The 21005-nt window shown below is 43.8% G+C and overlaps 1 protein-coding gene across 6 annotated transcripts in view; it reads right to left on the bottom strand.

Moving 5' to 3' along the window:
• INF2 (inverted formin 2) overlaps positions 1-21005 on the bottom strand; it is a 104761-nt gene that overhangs the window by 47327 nt on the left and 36429 nt on the right. For 3 of the 6 annotated variants that reach the window (XM_088473688.1, XM_088473689.1, XM_088473690.1), the window contains exons 3-6: positions 17672-17787; positions 10042-10201; positions 1769-1802; positions 909-1050 (exon numbers count right to left, since the gene is read on the bottom strand). In XM_088473688.1, the coding sequence (XP_088329814.1) occupies positions 909-1050; positions 1769-1802; positions 10042-10201; positions 17672-17787 (452 nt within the window). Of the gene's footprint in view, positions 1-908; positions 1051-1768; positions 1803-4881; positions 4978-5008; positions 5331-5367; positions 5404-10041; positions 10202-17671; positions 17788-21005 lie in introns of those variants that run through there. The other 3 variants (XM_088473693.1, XM_088473692.1, XM_088473691.1) reach the window with 3 other exon arrangements.

Below are 21005 nucleotides of genomic sequence, written 5' to 3'. Positions count from 1 at the left end.
GAGGAATGATGAATTCCTCCGATAACTAGGTAGAACTCCATGCGAGTTCTAAACCTAATTACCTCCAGAGAATTTTGTGTGTTAATGAATAGGCCCCTTAGTCAGATTTTGTCTACTATAGAGATCTCACAGGGCCGGATTTGGAGTCACATGCTAGTTGTGTTTTTTTTGTGTGTGCGTGCGTCCCGATTTCAGACACACGCACAGAGAAATGTGCTTGGCAATCCTGGGTGGTGGCTATTCAGATGCACAGATATGGTCCATCTTATGGGTGTGTCTGCGTATACAGATGCTTAAAATCGCTCACATTGGAAGCCACACACAGATGGAAAATCTGCATAGGGCGGGTACAAACTTCAACGGTGCAACCGATGGCTGCTCTAAAGGCGCACCAAAAGGTATTGCAGCGTCTAAAGATGCTCAAAGTGGGCGTGTCAGTCCTTGCACAGTCAGACGCACGCTTGTACACCAGGGGAAGAGCTAGCATTAGCATAAAGTCAAAGATGCGACTACGGCAGGAGACGCTAAAGCGCTCGCATTAGCGTGAGACTCAAATCAGCCCCATAGTAATTCTTGGGGAATCCATCTAGATGCGCTCGTAGGTAAGTAAATATCACAAGTCACCGGGAGGGCTGTAGTTCCACTTGTGAAAGATTACCCCGGGGCCAATGCAAGGTTTCTAGGTGCCCTAAGCAAAGCTCATCCCTACCAAAAACAGATCACAGATACAGCTGCTCAATGCTCAGCTCTCTGCCATGCGCTGCCCGACAGCTATGTGCCAATACCAGCGTTGAGTAGAATAAGGAAACAGCCTTCATTTTTGTACCAGATGGCCCCAGAAGTGCCCTCGGCAACTGCCTAATGGTAGCACCGGCCCTGGGTCTCCGCCTTTGCAGAGAAACACTTACTTTATTAAAGAGCGTAGTGTAAACCTCTTGGTGATTGTTCATATCAATCCCTCCATATATTTTAAGAAGATCTTCATCGTCCTCAGACTTGGCTTCTTCAAACACATACGCTTGTACTAGCAGGTCCTCATCCTCCTGATCTCTGGTATAAAAAGCAATAAGGCAAGTGAGCAGTCAGTAATGGTTACCCCATTTTAGCTCAATATATCAGATTTATGATAAAAATTATGGGGTCTATGTACTAAGCCTTGGGAGAGAGAAAGTGGGTGGAGATAAAGGGCGGGATGTACTAAAGGAAAAATGCGGTACAACCCCCGTTTTCGGGGTTTTTACCGCGTTTCCGTATGTCCTAAGCCCCGGCCACCCTATTATCAGTGCAGAGGGTAATGCCAGAAAAACCTGGCGTTACTCTATAGAAGCCTATGGGCTTGTTAACGCACCCGACGCTTCGCCGCCGCCCAGCACTGGCCCCCACTCACCTATTTTAATTTTGGACTGTGCTGCAGCACCACCCCTGGAGCCGCCACTGGTCTCATGTGACAAATGTGTGCTTACCCTGCACCATACAACATATATGATAAACTGATTATAGTTCAAACATTCAAAATACATTTGACAAACCATCCCCTGTCCCAAATAATTAAAGCATCACTGTCTATTATAACAGAGATAAATTAGCAAAAATCTGACAAATATACGTTCCATTTTGTCAAGTAAAGAAGTTGCACAATCCTATAAGCCTCTCATTACGTAAAATACGGGAGCAGGTTTATCAGCAGATCTTCTTGGCCACCAGAACACACTCACAGGAAGATAAATTATAAAACACACTAAATACTTCAAATGACTTTTATATGTACCTTAATTTTGTTAACACGTCCAGCAGCTGAAGACCTGAAAGAGAGATTCATATTTTCAGATTTTATGGTCATTGTACCCCCAAATAAAATTGAATAAATGTTTAAGTCATCATTGTGAGTGCACTAACCATAATATGGTTCCAAAACCATCAGTCACTCTCCTTTCCCTACTATCTTCTTGTGATCCCATGTCAGAAGCCCACATTATCTTGTTACTCCATTCGCTCAGTTAGCTGTGCTCAGGCTACATAGTTATGTAGAGAAGAAATGTATAAAACCAAATAAATTCTATTCTTAAAATCGGTACCAGAATGAAGGTCCCACCAAGGGAATGCAGTGGTAGGGGACCATGCTTAAGGGGTGTGGCCAGCAACTAGAGGGGGCGTGGTAAATTACCACAGAGCAGTGTTTCCCAACCTCAGTCCTCAAGACACACTTTAGGCCCCCATACATCAGCAATTGATTGCAGCAATTGTGCAATTTGCAATCGCTTGTGTAAAAAAATCTTTCCCTTTTTCAATCGATTGGGGTATTTCTACAAGGGAAAGATTTTTATACACAAGCGATTGCAAATTGCACAATTGCTGATGTATGGGGGCCTTAACAGTCCAGGTTTCAGTGATATCCATGGCTGAGCACAGATGGTTAAATCAAAATAACTGAGGTACTAATTAAGACACCTGTGCTCAAGTATGGCTATCCTTAAAACCTGGACGGTTAGTGCACCTTGAGCGACGTGTTCTAGCTGGCCTGGATGCTAATGGCGAACACTTTCAATACTTGCTACGATTTACTCATGTTTTTCATAGACCGAGGTGTGTCTGTGTCACATTTCACTAAATTATGTCAATTACTTTAAAAGTTATAATAAAAAGTATGGGGCCAATAGCCAGTAAAAGACCCGGTCTATGCCATTGTAAAAAAAAAAAAAAAAAAAATGAATTCAGCTATCTAAGCTTTAACCACTGGGATGAATTAATTGCAGGTTAGTGAATGAATGCAGAGCTACATTGGCATTCCCACTATGGGTTGTGTCGTGACCAGTGGCAGATTTTACATAGGGGCTGCAGAGCCCCCCTAGTAAAAACCAGTACCCCAATGAGTCTAAGCACTGGCTTCACTGGCAGTGGCTCCCCATTGGAAGCACTATCTGCTAATCAAACAGCAGCCAGGCAGTCCTGGGGGGTTGGAGCGCTTCCCATAGGATATCACTCCTCTGCCTTTCCAACAGCCCTACCTGGCTTCTGGGGGCTGCAGCTGATGCAGTCCCTAGAAGCTGGTGTTTGTTTGCATGAGACGGTCCCACCGCTGCTTGTGCACATGCGATGGTCCCCGGAGGCCTGCCACATACATTCTGCAGGTGCTGTGGCCCGGGACTATCTCCTCTCAAACTGCAGCATGGGATGCCCACCTGTCCAAGAGGGTAGGAGCCGCTGCTGGTCGTGACAGGAGGGTGAATCTTGGTGTAGTTTCTGTCAAAGCAAACCAAGCACTCAAGTTCATCAGTGTATGGTGGTGATTGCTATGCTGTGATGGAGGCTATGCTGTGGGACACTGCGGGGACGGCTATGCTGTGGAACTGTCGGATAAGGTGGGGACGGCTATGCTGCGTGACAAGGTGGGGACGCAAATTCACTAACAGAATGTAAATGTGGATTGGATGCTCTTTTTATAACACAATATCTGTGGCTACAGTATTAGACCTTATGGGATGATAGATAAATGAAATGCAACCGATTTCCCCCCTGCTTCTTCAACCCCCTGTCCCTCCAGTCAGGACGGACTGGCCACCTAGCAAATGCCAGAAGAGCCGGTCCAGACTGAAACCCTGGCCGAGCAGTTCCACCTCCCAGCACACTGCTCGGCCGGGATACTGAGAGACGGGCCACGTCCCCATGCGGCAAAACATCCCCGTCAGGCGAGGCCACACATCTTTTTCGTGCGCACCTACGGCGTGTGCACAGGTATTCATGCCAGGGCTGGCGTGGAGCCCCAGTCCATCCCTGCCTCCAGTGAAATTAGGTTGGTAACTGAGAAGTGGTTTGGCCTAGACTTCCTCTTGATCAATACAATTTCAGTTTTTGGAGGGTTTAACTATGGATCTTTGTATTTTGCATTTTTATTAACAGTGTGAGCAGGACATAATTGCCTATTTATGTAAAAGCATTTCAGGGAGATTGTGAAAGCAGAGTTGGTAAGTATGGAGCAGGAAGAATAAAAATCTGTTTACACAAATCTTAAGTGACACTTCTGTTTGGTGCTTATTTTACAGCCACCTACACTGTACATTAAAGGCCCCCATACATCAGAGATTGATTGCAGCAATCGTGCAATTTGCAATTGATTGTGTATAAAAATCTTTCCCTTTTTCAATCGATTGTGGCATCTCTGCAATCAGCAATCGATTGAAAAAGGGAAAGATTTTTATACACAATCGATTACAAATTGCACGATTGCTGCAATCAATCTCTGATGTATGGGGACCTTTACACCCCTCTGTGAGCTTCAGGACACAAGTTATATTAAACAACGCAGCTAATTAAGCAAAGTCAGGAAAAACAAGTGCAATACAATCATACTATAGAAGCTATGTTTGCCCTTTTATATCTGTCTGGCAAAATCCTAAAACATTGTGGGTTTTAAAAAGCCACTGCTTAATACATATATCCCGTAGTTGCCATTTAAAAATAAAGCCATACAGTAAATCATATAGTATATACTACAGTCACACGTTGTTTTGATACTAGAGGCCAAATCATTTTTACATAAATTTTGCAAGCAAGCTGCAGGAAAATGGAGGCTGGGTAACAGTCAGTATTTGTAATATATTTCATTTAAACGTCTGTTCTGGCCCTATTGTTTGTATAAGTGTGCAAAGAGCATGGATATAACTATACAATATATAAAGCAGTTGTACAATCTTAACATTGTGCAATTCTCAAAACCTACACAAATAATCAGTCCTAGACGTGTACAGGACTCAAACAAAATCAAGAAAAGTACACAGAAAATCTATGTAAAGTGCTCACGTTCATCTAGTTTTAAAATTTCCTTTTAGAAATAGAATAAAATCCTCTAAAAACTTACTTTACTGTATACTGTAGGACACTTACCTTGAGCAGAACACATTAGTAGAGCACATCAATCATCTAAACAAATTACTCATGATATGTAAATGACAGGGGTCTCAAGCCATTTCACTAAGGATGCAAACTTTACTCCTACAGCTATAACACCCACCTTAGTATTTGCCTTTCAACCCATCACCACAACCTCAAACTGGTCACCTGAAGCCAGGTTACAGATTGCAGACAGGATGATCCTTTTAAATTCAGGTGGAAAAACCCTGGCCTGCTGGGCTTGCTAAATCTATATCTGGCATTTACTTATTATACTAGTACCTGATCACAGATTTTTATTTTATTTTGCATTGTTTACTTTAACATGCCATGAACTTTTAAAGAAGGGCCTAGTAAAATGTCTTATCTCACAGTCCCTGGCTGCCTGTGTTTTTCTAGGTTGGTGTAATAATAAAGGAGGGTCACATGGAATCCTGAGCTGTGTTAGTATACCAGGTGCTAAGGGAGTGAATTAATTACCTGAAAGGCATTTCAGAGTTTACCCCTGGTTGTCCACTAGGGGGAGACGTTTTGCCTTCAAATTAATTTATAGGAATTTAGGAGTTCAAAATACATTCTGATTTAACTCTTTCAGTATAATTTCTTAATTCATGGTGAAAATGGGGTGAGGGAGGAAACGGTACAAATGGAGAAAGGGGAATAATCTTCAACATTTCCCAATAAAAAAACAAAAACAGATGCCCTTATGGTCTCATTTTTGTAATCCAGATCACAGCACCTTAGAGTGGATGGTGATTATTTTGAAGAAGAATTTTAGGACTATGATTAAACCATGTGGGAATGCAAAGTAAGCAGAAATTTCAACGTTTTGGGGCAAGACTATATTCAGTGGACTTTTCACTTATTGTAACACATAAGGACAAATTCTGTATATGCAAACTATCTTACATAACCACTTCCACCAGATACAGAAGACTCTGCTGTAGAACTTCCCACTTGATTTACTAGAGCAGTAACATGTGTTGAATTAATTAATGATTAAGAAAGTAGAAGAAGAAAAAAAGCTTCTCAGTTCAGCTCAGGCAACTGTTTATCAAGTTTTTTTTCCCCAGAAAATAATGTAGAAACAGGAGTTTCAGCGTTCAGCTGCGTACACATTGGACGACTAGTTATCAAGCAAGTTGGCCAGCCTGTATGGCACTCCTGCCGACTTTCTGGCTGCCCCTTCCGAGAGGGAGCAGCCAGATCAGCTTGACAGGGGGCGTGGCCAGCGCAAGGAGGCAGGGCCGAGCAGGCTGTGAGTATTTGTGGGCGAGGCAGAGCAAAATGATTGCGTCATTTTGGCCCAAATACCTGGCATTGTGAAGCAGGCCCAAAATGAGCGTGAATCGTGTCACCGGCCCCCCTGCTGTGGGTGATTCAGAGGTAATTGCGGGGGGGATAGGAGGGGTGGGCGGCAGCCGGGAGGATTGCCTGCCTTCCCGAGAGGTCGAGAGCGGCACCCGATTTTCGGGAGGCTCCCGACCAAATCGGGAGGGTAGGCGAGTATGCTGTACGGTCCACCTCAGATATCGTTATCATTCATACGGCCACGCGCATCATTGGTCGTTCAGTGCAAAAAAAAGTCAACGATATGGATGATCTAACGATAAAAGATATCGTTACTGTTCATATCATTGACAAAAATCGTCCCGTGTGTACGCAGCTTAATTGTAGGCTTCCCTGCTATGTACTAATAGCCAAATGCAGGAGGCTGATTAGTGCTGCAGACCGCCATCCCCATTATTATCAAGGAGGACTACGGTCTGACCACTACGTACAAAACTCCATAAAGCGACACTTATCAGAGTTTGGCTCAGATGGCGTAAACCGCTTTATGCCTATGGAGACATTCCCGCAGAAGAGGGATATTACCAGGGGTGTATTTATGATGGGTGCAGGGGGCCAGCACCGCAAAGCCTGCGCCCAGAAAACGTACCTCTCCGGAGTCCCACTTCGGCTCCGGTGTCTGCGCCTGTAAAGACGACTGGAAAATGGCCGCCGCGGCCATTTTCCCATAGTTTACGCATGCACAGTACAGGGAAAATGGCTGATGACCTGTGTATGCGTTATAGACTCTGGGCACACTCTAGTGCCCAGGGTCTATAAGTGCGTCGCTGGCCACGCACTGCTCGGTGCGCAGCTTGATGGAAAGGAGGGGGCCCGTGTCGGCGACTGCACACGTGCCCCCTCCTCTCTACAAATGCTCCTGAGTATTACTATCCTTCTCCCGTGGCCTCTGTGAAAGACAATTTGAAAAACTCCTCCAATATGCCGGGAATGTACTGATGTGTCCACATACATCTTGCCTCCATACGTTACAAGTCGCGTCAAACATAACGCATTAGTGTCGTGCGACTCGATAGTGACGAGATCCTTTTCGTGCGACCTTTTACCTACAAATGCGTCTTATTTCCAAATTGATATCTATATGACGCACAAGCATCTACTGCTGATTAAAATGATATGCAGCATGCCTCTATTCTGTGTGCGACTGCGGGTGTATCTGCTACGTTACAGTGTCAGCGACGATTAAGACGCATTTGAAGGTATAAAGTCGCACGAAATGACGCTCATCGCTACCGAGCCACAGAATGGCGCAACTAGAAGAGCTGTTAAATGCGCAAGGAAGTAAGCTGTATGTGGACACATCTGTAACTCGCTGTCTCTGCGAGTTGCAGTTAGTACATAGAATCAAAATTTTGGTTTCAAATTAAAAAAACTGTTGCAGTACGGACTGTTAATAATCGCATCAATGTTGGGATTAGGAATACATGTAAGAGCGAACCTGATGGAATTTTTTTACAAGTGTTTTACCGGTGGTTTCAACTGTAGGAAAATCAGAAGAAGGAGGGTCTGACACTAACAACCTCTGGACTTCATTCAGAGCCGGACGCTATTTGCGGACGCTCGTTCAGAAAAAGGGGCTGGCTATTTAAATTGAGCGCTCGCTCTTTGCGGTCTGTTGACGCCTCTATGTCTGACCGAGCGAACGAAACATGCGCTCGCTATTTTAAAAAAAATGCCCCCTGGCCGCTCGCATCAAACGTCATCTCCGCTATTTATTTGATTAATCGAGTACATCGAAAAGCGTATGAACTGCTTGCTATTCTTGTGGTAGCATTTTCCTAACGCAATCATGCGAGCAGTTCAGGCTAAAAGACAACCAACTGACGTGGTCGATGACGCTGCTTTGTTAATTATGCACACCCTTGAAACGCCCGTTTTGACCGTTTGGCACGCCTGCGTTCGGATCTCTACTCCCCGTTTTCAAGCACCTTCCCCTGTTACCACCCACAAACGCCTCATCCTGTCACTCAAATTAGCAGGCACTCGCTATTTTGCGAACACACGATTTCCGACCGCACTGACTGGTTTGCGTATGCGTATTACAACCCATACACATGCGCAGATGTGAAAAACATCGCTCGGAACGAACGAGTGGCCGCTTACGAGCGGCTCTGAATCAGGCCCTCTGTTTTTAGAGATACTCATTACCGCTGGTACTTGCGTTACTCCAGTGTTTCATTCCTGCTCTGGATTCTAGGAACGCAAGGTCTTTTTTTATTTGTGTGTGTTTAAACGCATTGGTAAACCTACAGTGACCAACTAAATGCTAGTTACAAATTAATGTATAAAATGCAAACCTGGTGCCAGTGGGTATTTGGCTTATGTCACATTCGCAAACTTTCCAAGAAGATTTGGAATTTGTGAACCCGAATGCTTGCAACCTCTATGTTATTATATCGTATTGTCTGCTTCTAGTGTGAGTCGTTGTTCGTACATCCATCCCAACGTTGCTTTAAAGAATATTTCATACAGTCATTCACATCAGTCCCTGCCCTGATGGAGCTTACAATGTATATTCCCTATCACATGCACACACATACAAGGGTTATTTTTTTTCTTGTCAGAAGCCAGTGTGTTTTTGAAGTGTGGGAGAAAGGCAGAGCACCCAGATGAAACTCCCCCACAATCATAGGGGGAACATACAAACTCCATAGTTATTTATTGGTCAGAAATTGAGATCACAGCTTCAGGGCTGTGAGTCAGTAATACTAACCGCTACGCCAACTGTGCTGCCACATGGATATTCTATTTTGTTTTTTCGTTTGTTTCATGTGTGTTCTTTCTTTTAACACTTTTTATTTAAATGCTCTCTGGACAGTTAACAAATGTCCTATATGTACCTGCTTAATAGTGTTTTTTTGAAGTTTTTAGAGTCACATTATTATGACCACCTCCTACATTTGACGTCGGCAGCGCGTAGCCCATGAAGTACGTCACATGCGGTGTGCTGGCTTGGTGGGTATATAAGGTGGCGATAGGCTGTCTGCACACATATCAGTCGTTGCGGTCATGGGTAAAAGGGGCGATTTATCAGAAGTGTAAAAAGGGATGATTATTGGCTTTCGGGCCAAGGTTGGCAGTATTTCTGCAACAGCGCAGTTTGTGAACTGTTTGCGTTCTGCTGTGGTGAAGGTGTATCGCGCTGCCATTTTCCCTGTGTTTCTTTGCTGCTCTGCAGCGCCGGTCCGGCAGGACACCGGAATCTGTGGAAAGGTAAGTATAACTAACTATGGGTGCAGGTTGTGGGTGTGGGCCTGTGTGCACCGCACACCCTGCACCCATTAAATAAACTAAATAACTCCCCCTGGTCACAGCCCCAGTGGGAGTTATTTAGTTTATTAGAACCAAACCATGCTGCAATGCAAGTGGTGCAAATACATTTAGCCTATTTGCATGCAGGGTAAATACTGGCTGCTTTTGCATGTAGCCCACACATTCTGGACAGCTTTATTATTACACTGCAATTCAGATTAGAGTTTGAACATGTCCCTCCCACATCTAAATCACTCTGCACATTTTATATCAACCACACCTGCAGTGCAACATGGTTTTGCAAAAGTGCAAAGTTACTTGCACCTTTTTGTGTTACTCCCAACGCAGAACGAGGCTCAGAATGCTAAAGGCATTCTCTCTGCAAGATCACAACATCCAAAGCATCCAATGATCAACTAGCACATGGTTTCCTGTACCGATAAGGCCCCTGCTGAAAACACACCTTGTTTGAAATTCACGGGTAAGTAATTGCAGACCTGCTATAAATATGGGTTAAAGACATGCAAATGCTGCATTTGTGCAGAAATTTACCTATGAACTCATTTCTGAGCTGTGCTCGAAGCCTCAATTCCTCCGTTCCGAAAATGATGCAATTGATGACGCTCAGTAACGTGACCATGTAGGGCACATTATCCGTTGCCGAGAGCTCGTTCATTATGACACTAAATCGATACTGCTGATTCTTCACGGTCTGTAAGTGGAAGAGAAATCTTAGAAAGCACTGCTATAATGCTACGCATTTTCCATTATCATAATTTTAGTGAGGGAAGAAATTTTAAAGGCTACTGAACATGAAACCGAGTGAACCACTATTATTTTGCCAAAACAATATTACACGGTTATCTCGTGTCATGCAATAGCAGTTTTACTGTCCCCCACCAATGTACTCGCCCCCCTCCCCAACAACATCTGTTCAATTCTACACATAATTTATTTGAAAAATATTAATAATATAATATAGAGATTGTAATTCAAAATGACAGAGCCACTTCGTTGTAGATTTCCAGTATGTAACAAATTACTATTTAAAGTTTATTTCCTTACAATTGTTTTTTTTTTTTTGACACATGAAAAAGTTATCTCTGCAAAATGTATTTTTTTTTTTGTTAAACAGAAACATGAGAACTTTGTCTTCATTAAATATCAGGTCAAATGATCATTTTTTAAAAAGAAAATAAATAAATAAACCTGTATCGGATTTACATTGATAGCAGAGCTCATGGCACTCCCCAATTAATTAAAAACAGCAAATGCTTTTGGCAGACTAATTAAAAACTCTTCTAAGGCATAAAAGTGAACCAGACACTTGGCATACAAGGGGGTTTAGGGATTTGAAGTAAGGAAAATTGCAAGTTGCATCCATAATCTATGAATACATTATCACACTTCTATGGAGCCTATTTATCAAGCCTAAAGCCATGTGTAAATGGCTGTGCCTTCATGGTTTAGGCATAGGTTATTATTATCGGGGCTATTTAAGACAAGCCTATTGTAGGAGAGATCAGAGAGGTCTCCTCCTTTAGACAAGCGGTCACAGAATATAACAGTCCTCATATTTCTAAACTAAAACTAAGGGGCGTATTCAATTAGGTGCGAAAAGTCCCGTACTTTTCGCATGACTGACTTTTTGCCGACATCGCTGGTTTTCAATGCGAAAAAGTATCGCGCTTATCCCCGTTTTCAATTAAAAATCTGCGAAAACGGGACCCGGCGAAACTCTAACAGGCGAAAAGTGCTGTCACATTTGGGAAAATCAGCCTGACACCCCCCAAAAGATGCACTGACATTGGGGATCACTATAGATACCCCCGAATAGCCCTGCTGAAGGTATTTGGGCTACTTAAATTATCTTAATAGCTGCTATTTAGCGTCTTTGCATAAGTAGTCCCAGCAAATTTGGGGTACACAAAAATGTGTGCTAGCATATTTTAAAGTTGGTAAAGTGAAGTTTTAAAAAACTTTAAAAATCCACCTGCTGCAAGCACCTGCAAACTTAAAAACACCTGGGGCATACTTAGGGACTTGAGTCTATTTCGCTAGTTTTTAAGTTTGTCCCGCAACTTTGGACTTTTCCCCCCCCCAAAAAAAGTACTTTTTTGGGGTGATCTAAAGTTTTTTTTTTTTTTTTTAACTTTTGACGCAGTTCACCTTTGGGGGACTGTCCCAAGGGTGCAGGGGTTTTTCCAAAGTTTGCACCCCAAAACCCCAATTCTGCACTTTTCGTCGACACCTATTCATAGGCCAAAAATTTGCCTATTCCAATGCATTGACTTTCCGCACCGGCGAAATGCCAAATTATCCGCCAGGCCCCAGTATTGGAATGGGGGGTAGCATTGTCAACTGTGTGGCGTGTTTAGCTATATACCCCATTGTGAATGCTGCTGCCCACTGCAGAAGCGTGCCACCAAAGCAGGCATGGCCATGCCATGCCATCCTGGGAGAACAGTTATACCTTCCTGTTGTCCCCCCAGACAGGTCCAGGTACTATGGACCTTATTCAGAAACATGAGCGAGCGCCGATGCGCTCGTCTCCGACAAGATGGTAAGGCCTGCGCATGCTCAGCGGCCGCACTGCACGTGCGCAAGCCCCGGAGCGACAGATAAACTCTGTCGCTCCGGAGCTCGCTACCAAAGGGGCGGCTGTCGATGTTGATCGACAGCTCGCCCCGTTTGGTAGGCGGGCGGAGGGGGGTGGTTTCCAAAACGGAGGCGTTCCTTAAGGAACGCCTACAGTTTTTCTGGGCGGCCGCACTGACATCATCAGTGATGTCAGTGGGGAGCTTCCTGCTTCATCAGAGCAGGAAGCTCCCTGGGGCTTACGAGTGCCCAGACCCAACCTCGTTCAGCACCAATGTTTACAAAGAGTTTTACAAGTAGATGATAATTAACTAGAAAAAAAAATACTCATATCAGCTACTAAATACCATAGTTAAGAAGAGTCACAAAAAGGAAATGGTTTGGTCAGTGTCCAATCATTGTCCGTAGAAAGACACAGATGATAATATCATTATATGATGCAAGTGGTTACTAAATTGTGGCTAGGTTACAAAATAAAAAAAAAATATGCACATACAAAAATAATATTATAGGACCTAACAAAAACCTACAAAAGAGTGTTCTAAATATAGTGCCAATTTGTTACATTTCTAAAAGGAGGGTTTACATTTAAGTGCTGCGTAAGTTCCTTACAGTCCACAACGATTTTGTTGAATGGGGTATATTAAAATACTAACTGGCTTTATAGTCATTCTCATAATTATCGGGTGGATCAAAGTGTTTTGCTATCAATGGCAGAGATGACAAACTTTACCCCCACCTCCCTCTGTCCCCACATATGTACATGGTGGTGTAATTCCATTTATGATGCGAAGTAATACCGTGCGGCCCAGAGGTCGTTATTGGGAGGTGTAAGCATGTATTGTCGCTGGTAGGTAAGGGATCCTTAATTACCAGTAACACTGGTCTGCGAGACGCAATGTTTCCCAATGCAGTACACAAAACTAGATTTATGAAGCAAAACACATGTTGCATTTAATTAGAACGTGTTGAGTAATTCCAGGTCCCAATTTGCAGAGCATAATATGCAGTAGCATAATATTTACTAATTCATTTATTCATGTTTCACTGCTTTCTCCATACCCCATTGTGTACAGACATTTGCTTTTAGAAAGAACGAATCCGTCTGGCTGAAAAAATAAACATTTCATAAATATTTAGTGATATATTGTTACAGAGGTAAATTGAAAAAAAAAAAAGAAAATAAAGAAAATGTTTAAACTGCTGAATAGATTATTTATTATAACACAAAAAATGTCTAAATATATGTGTAGGAGAATTATAAATGACCTACAAATTACCATTATATGATAAGAATTCATAGTATTAATACTTTCATGTGAAAAGGTTTTGATTCTTAAAATGAAATTCCATTTTATGGCGGGATATATATAGTATTGCATATACTGTACTATGCAATACATCCCACCCCCTATCACATGCATACCAGCGACTAATAGCAAAGGGCCTGATTCAGAGCCAGACGCTATTTGCGCTCGCTCGTTCAGAAAAAGGGGCCGGCTATTTAAATTGAGCGCTCGCTCTTTGCGGTCTGTTGACGCCTCTATGTCTGAGCGAGCGAACGAAACATGCGCTCGCTATTTTGTAAAGACGCTCCCTGGCCGCTCGCATCCTACGTCATCTCCGCTATTTATTTGATTAATCGAGTACATCGAAAGGCATCTGAACTGCTCGCAGTGCTTGTGGTAGGATTTTCCTACCGCAATCATGCGAACAGTTTAGGCTAAGAGACAACCAAGTGACATGGTCGATGACGCTGCTTTGTTAATTATGCACACCCTTAAAACGCCCGTTTTGACCTTTTGGCACGCCTGCGTTCGGATCACCACTCCCCGTTTTCAAGCACCTTCCCCTGTTACCACCCACAAACGCCTCATCCTGTCACTCAAATTAGCAGGCACTCGCTATTTTGCGAGCACTCGATTTCCGACCGCAATGACTGGTTGGCGCATGCGCATTACGACCCATACACATGCGCAGATGTGCGAACATCGCTCGGAGCGAACGAGCGGCCGCTTACGAACGGCTCTGAATCAGGCCCAAAGTTCCAATCTATAGATGGCATTTCCTACCAAACCAGCAGAGCTTGCTGCATACGGGCGCATCGTAGCCCCATAGAAATTTATGGCGACTCAAATATTGCCGAAATTTGCTGCGTATCATTTTAATGCATATGGGAAGCCATATGTATTGCGGTAAACCTCAAAAAGCTGCAGTTTTCATAGATTTTACCACTTTTTTTTTATTGATACATCTCTCTTTTTCGAATCATCCAAAACTATTTATTTCAGCTGCCTTAGGGCCTGATTCTGATTACTGAGAATCTGCGCGTGTGCAGGACACATTCTGCGAGTGTGCAGAATGGATTCTGCATAGTCACACGCAGACACTTGAATGCCTCTGCCTGATTGGCAGGTAGAGGAATTTAAGGGGAGGTGCAGGGGGCGGCCGCCGTTCCTGGAAATGGGGGCGTGTCTGCCCTGTTTTCCAGGAGTGGACAGCACAGGATCTGTTGATCAATGCAGTGTCCTGAGCTCGCAAGCTGGCCAGTCTGAGTAAGCTGAGGCGGGCGTTGTCCACCATCGCGACCATCGATGGTCACGATGGTGATCCCAGCCTGCGACCTCCGTTGCGGTGCTGGGATTGCAAATGCAGAAGGGGGTGTCATACATCTCCTGCTGCATTTGCATAATAGCAAGGATCACAATTGCAAAGCTGCCTTTGGGTACAGTGCACACGGCCCCTTTTTTCCAGAGGAGCACACATTGCACGCCCTCCACCCATTTCTTCAATACTGACTTCTCCAGAATCCCACGTCAGCAGCGGCAGTGTTGCATAAATCACAGGGAAAATGCTGCAGCAGCCACTTTCCTGGCGTTTTGCGCATGTGCAGTAGGAAAAAAATCACCAGGAAAATGGCTGCAGCGCCATTTTCCCAGAGACCTGCGCATGCACAGTAGACTCTGGCAAAGCACCGGAATTATCAGAGACAATGGAGACGGTCTCCTCCGGACACCAGTCCTGAAGGGGGCACCCTGACATCTTCCATTGCTCCAGATTTGGCAGGGAGCTGCAGCAGTGAGACCATTTAAAAAGAAGGGTGATGATGATCAATCATCATCACCCTTCAGCAGTGCTGGGTATGACTGCCTCCTGCCTCGTATTTACACGCTGGCCGCGGTGGCACAGCATGAACTGAAGGGAAGGGAAGCAGGAGGCGTGCCTGGTGTGGTGTTTACCCATACAGAGTCTATCAATGAGGAGCCCAACCAGAGGCGGGGTGAGACTGAGTGTCAAGTGACTCTCCCTGGCCAGAGAGAGCACGGTCACCTAGCTGCAGCATGCAGAGCAGCAAGCTGCAGCATGCAGAGCAGCAAGCTGCAGCTGTCACATCATAGTTAATAAAGTAAGTTCTATTTTGAATGCTAGTCTTAAACTACTAGTAAATATGAAGGCACCCTAGCCTAGTTTAAGTTGTGAAACCATAAAGTACAAAAACGAGAAAAATTGTGAATTCTGATCATTAGCACACTCTATCTATCTATCTATCTATCTATCTATCTATCTAGTGGTTGTGATGTCCTCTGTATTTTATGGAGTTCATTGGTGTTCTCTGTATTATAAGTTGCTCATGACAAAGCTTTCTGTATTGTATGGCAGTCATATGGATGCTTGGTGTATTGTATGGCAGTCACATGGATGCTTGGTGTATTGTATGGCAGTCACATGGATGCTTGGTGTATTGCATGGCAGTCACATGGATGCTTGGTGTATTGCATGGCAGTCACATGGATGCTTGGTGTATTGTATGGCAGTCACTGATGCTCTGCACTATATGGAGTTAGCCGTAATTTTCTCTGCATTATATGGCACCCACTGTAATGCTCACAGCAATACTCTATGTTTTGTATGGCGGTCACTGTAATGTTCTCTGCATTATATGGCGCTCATAGAGGAGGAGGGTGACTATCTACCGAGGAGGGGAATGGGTGGGGGGGGGGGGGCAGCGCCAAGCTGAATCTTTGCCCCAGGTGACAGAAAGCCTGTTTTCACCCCTGGGGTGTGTCTAAGTGCTGCTGGGATTGGGGTGTTGGCAGTGAATGCAAATGTAGGGGGGCACCAACAACTATCTCACCTCCGGACTCCTAGTATAAACTTACACCCCTGCTTCCAGTGGTGTAACAATGGCCCCTCAGACCCCGTGCTGGGGCCATTGCTACGCCACTGCAACTGTGAACACTGGCCTCTAAAGTGATCAGAGGTGAAGCCTCTGATCACTTCAGAGGCCAGCATTCAATGTGATGCAGGGCGCAGTTGACGTCATGACGTCACCTGCGTTGTGAGGAGCCTGCGTGGCCGTGCCTCCTAGTTCAAGAAAGATCAAGTCAGCACGGACTGTGGCCGCGTGGAGTCAGCGACGCCAAGCGTGGACAGGTGAGTACTGGGGTCAGTAAGTACTGGGGGGCATTACTTTAAAGGGCACTGCATAAGAGGCCACAACTACAGGGGACACTGCATATGGGCTCAAATACAGGGGGCACTGCATATGGGCACAACTACAGATGGCATTATACATGGGAACAACTGCAGGGGCACTGCATATGGGAACAACTGCAGGGGGCCCTGCATTAGGGAAACAACTACAGGGGGCATAACTACAGGGGGCACTGCATAAGCTGCACTACTACAGGGGGCATTGCATAAGGGGTACTACTACAAGCAGCACTGCATAATGGGCATAACTACAGGGGCACTAACTTGATATATGCAGTTTACAGGTTATAAGTCATGTTCCCAATGACCTGGGAAACTGTGCACCCTGTCTTGAGCTGAGGTGACAGAGAGGAGAGTTGGTGAGGTAGATCTTTCAGGGTAGGATGTAAGGGGCATTACTGTGTGGCATAATGTGTAACGGGCATAACTGTGTGGCATAATGTGTTATAGGGGCATTAAGATGTGGCATAATGTGTAAGGGGCATTACGGGGTGCCATAAAGTGTTATAGGGACATTAAGGTGTGGCATAATGTGTTATAAGAGGTGCATGCAGGGGGGGGGGGAAATTTTATAGTTACGCTACTGCCTGCTTCGGGCACTTTTTCACCTGGGACAAAAGACCGTGCAACACAACCCACACCCAATTAATTATGGTCCTTTGAATGCTGGCCAGCAATGAACTGCCAACCTTTGGGACTGTCTCGTCTAATTTGGAAGGTACAATATATATAAAACACTTTTTTATTAAATACTATTTTAAAAATTAATAATGTTATGTAGGTAGCGTTTTTTCTCCAATAGGACTCAAGGCGCTTTACAGATAGTATGAACAGAATACAAGTTTACATTTTCATAAAATACAGAATCCATGCACATAATACAAAGGCACGACAGTCATTTTTAAATGGAAGCAACATACTTTATAACTCCTTTTTAAATACATGTTTATCTTACAGACAGTCACTTGAATGAGTGACACTAATGAAATGTCAGCCAGAGAATGTATACATTTTCTAATTAATCAAGAGCCAGCAGGAGAGCATAGACAGTCGGGGGTCTGACTGATAATCCATCTACTGAATTATTTACCTTATAGTGCTCGAGAGCATCCAAAGCCAATACATGTCCCTCTGGGGAGTAGATACACAGGGCTGCAATTAACTCAAACACTTGCTTTTTCACCATCACGTTCGATGTGTCCAGAGCTGTAACGGAAATATACAAAGAACAATGTATAAAATAAATGCAATAACCAAACATTAACAAAATTAATGGAGCAGAGGTTCCTGTTCATGTAAAGCCCATGTTTCAGGATTTTTTTACTTTATTAAAAAAACAGATGGAATTCTATGTGAAACAGGTACCCCTCACAGGCCTACTAAAATGTCTTATCTTCTATACTTCATGAAAAATAAATTCATGCTGATGGGGTTAGAAGATCAGTTTAGTGTTATCAAAAGGTACACATGACTAGGGTCCATGCACCTTTTATTTATCAGCTTTTACTATTAGTATATCTATTTTATCCTTTTTCGAAATAGGTTGTGACTGATCAACTGCAGCGCATAGTATTTCAGGATACTCGTGTGCAGATCTTGTGGATGATAATGTCTGTCTACTTGTGCTATTATATACTGCAAGTGTGGACAGGGCTGTATATAATGGGCCAAGGTCATGAGGAGGGGAAAAGGAGAAAAAGGAAGCTGCAGACTGAGGGGTACATGTAATAGTTGCAGGCATCGGTAAGATCCCAGCAAATCTGGTAGAGGTTTTAAAGTGGCAATTATTTAAAAGGCAAAACCAACATGGTTTTTTCCTTTTAAATAATTGACACTTTAGAAGATTGTCCGGACTAGTCGAGTTCTCACCAAGGCCTGCATGTCGCAGCCTATTACATTTACCCCTGAAAGTTACTTAGTGGGTGGAGCAGGATCCACGTGCAGCACATAGAAATGATATGAGACTTCTAACAAACTGCTACTAAAGAAAATATGGGTGTCAAACACACTTTATTATTAATCACTTTATTTTTTACTAGCTGGGATACCCGGTGTTGCCCGGGTTGAAGAATGGACCTTGAAGTACATCTGCAGACCAACATTGGAGGCCATGGCATATGAAAGTGTGCTTGGAGGAAATTAGTAACGGTCAGTGCAGGTGCAGTGTGACAGTTGATCCTCTGACTCGCTGCTCTTCAGTTGGAGCTCTGCCTGCCCCCCCACTGGTACATATCAGCCTGTGCCTTCACATTATTTTTGCCTACACTCAGGGGACTGCCGGGAGCCTCCCGAAAATCGGGTGCCGCAACCAGCCCCCTGCAAGAGTAGGCAAGTCTCCTGGAACGGCTGCCTCCCCCTGTGCTCACACGTGAGTGTGAACAGTCCAGAGGGGCGTTGACGTGATTCGCGCTGAATCTCGTCATTGTAGCTCTGCCCCCTGCTTTACAATGCCGGTGATAATCGGCATTATAAAGCAGGGGACAGGGCTGCAATGATGTGATCACGCCGGCACAACCCCGCACCTCCCACTTAAGTAACCCCCACACCCCCTGCTGCACCAACCTGGCAGCCCCCTCCCCCGGCGTGGGCTGCCAGAATGTCTGTAAGTATGCTTCACATCAGTGCAGTTTTAGGCACTGGAAGACATCCTGAGCGCACTTGCTTAAACTAAAATTTCACATCAGAAACTCCACGTCCTACTTTGTGGGATTATATATGGGCTGTTCCAAATCTCATAGGCACACTAAAATAAGAACTATCACAGTGCTATAAAAAGGATTTTCATGGGTACTGTTCAGCCATTACTTTTGTTAAATGTAACATCAAATGGTTTTAGATCCATAAAAAGGGATGGTACAATTCAGGGGTAGACAACCTATGGCAGTTCCACACCTGTTGGTGTGGAACTACACATGCCAGCATGCCCTGTCACAATTTTAGCATGCCCTTAGAACAGAACTGTGATAGGACATACTGGGGTGTGTATCGCCACAGCAGCTGGAGTGCCACAGATTGTGTAACCTTCATGTATATGAATATATCCCGAATATAGTATGTGAACATATGTATAATACAATGTAAAATACATATACAGATTGAAAGAATCAGCTCTGGTGGTCATAAGTGGCACTCACCATAAATAGAAATATTTCTATACCTGGATTATGGCCTCTATTCATTATCACTTAATTTTTACCTGCTTTTGCAGAAATTAAGATTTTCACTTGTTTTTATAGAAATTAAGTTTTCAGAGCATTCATCAAAAAGGTAACGCAGTAGATATCACAGATATCTCCCACTTACCTTTCACTCCCCATGTTGCCTGCAGGAACTCATCAAGCTCCGAAAGTACAATAACCTTTTGGATCCCTCCGCCCCTGTCCGGATCTTTCCGCCAGATGCCGGGGCTGTTGTGTGCCTGCGTGAACTCCAAGTCACACAGGCGCACTAGTTACACTGCTCCGAAAGGAGGAATAGAGTCCTTAGACACATAGCTGACTTACACATACAGTATATTTGTATTAGTGGTTTTGGCAGTACTGAAGATTAATTCGTCTTCAATAACAAGATTAATTAGTCTTCAATAGTCTTTCTATACCCCTCCCAGTTTAATTGAACCACAGAGCACTTTCCCCATTACCACTACCATTTGCCCAACGCTCAATGCACATTCCTCTCAACTTGAGGTCTTCTCTCAAGCCTCTGAGTCTGGGTAATATGAAAAGTGAACAGGTGACCATGTCTTGTCCACCGAGAAACTTGTACTCAACAAATAATGTTAATGGGTATTGGTTACCCTACGGTTCATCTACTTAGGGAAAAGGAAGATGTGGATAAAATGTTGCTGAAGGCTGGAGATTTTTCCAGAACATTGATTTGTGGCGTTAATCCTAACGTCAAGCCTTATTTATAATGACTGACATGAAAGCCAAGGAGCGGTGCATTCACACATGCAAGCAGTGCTCTAGTGTTATCCTGGTACACAATTATATAGATTGGATACCATAATTGCTCAGTGATGTTGTCTAACTAAAGGCTAGCCTATAGAGTTAGTTCCCATAAAACCCCACACAGAGGCTCGAACTTCATAATGCAAGATACAATGATCAGTATCTACCATGTGTCTCGGCTAATGTCATCTGAGGTTCTTTGGAGGAATAAGGGGTCAATGAAATATATATATATATATATATTTATTTATATTATTACCAAAGAAATTAATACAATGGGACTCAATGTACTGAAGGTCATTCAAAACAGTGACATTAGAATAAGATCTATTGGTTGGATGACCAGTATAAGAGATAACTACCAATGACCATCCATTCAGTAGAATGGCTGTATTTGGAAAAGGTAAATGACCATTCTGTTCCTATATAAATAATTACCCCATATATAATAATTAGTGTGACAAATGCTGTTAA

This window comes from Taudactylus pleione, unplaced genomic scaffold, assembly GCF_031769625.1.
Source record: "Taudactylus pleione unplaced genomic scaffold, aTauple2 ptg000139l, whole genome shotgun sequence".
NCBI classification, from domain to species: domain Eukaryota; kingdom Metazoa; phylum Chordata; class Amphibia; order Anura; family Myobatrachidae; genus Taudactylus; species Taudactylus pleione.
This window is presented reverse-complemented; position numbering and strand designations above follow the sequence as displayed.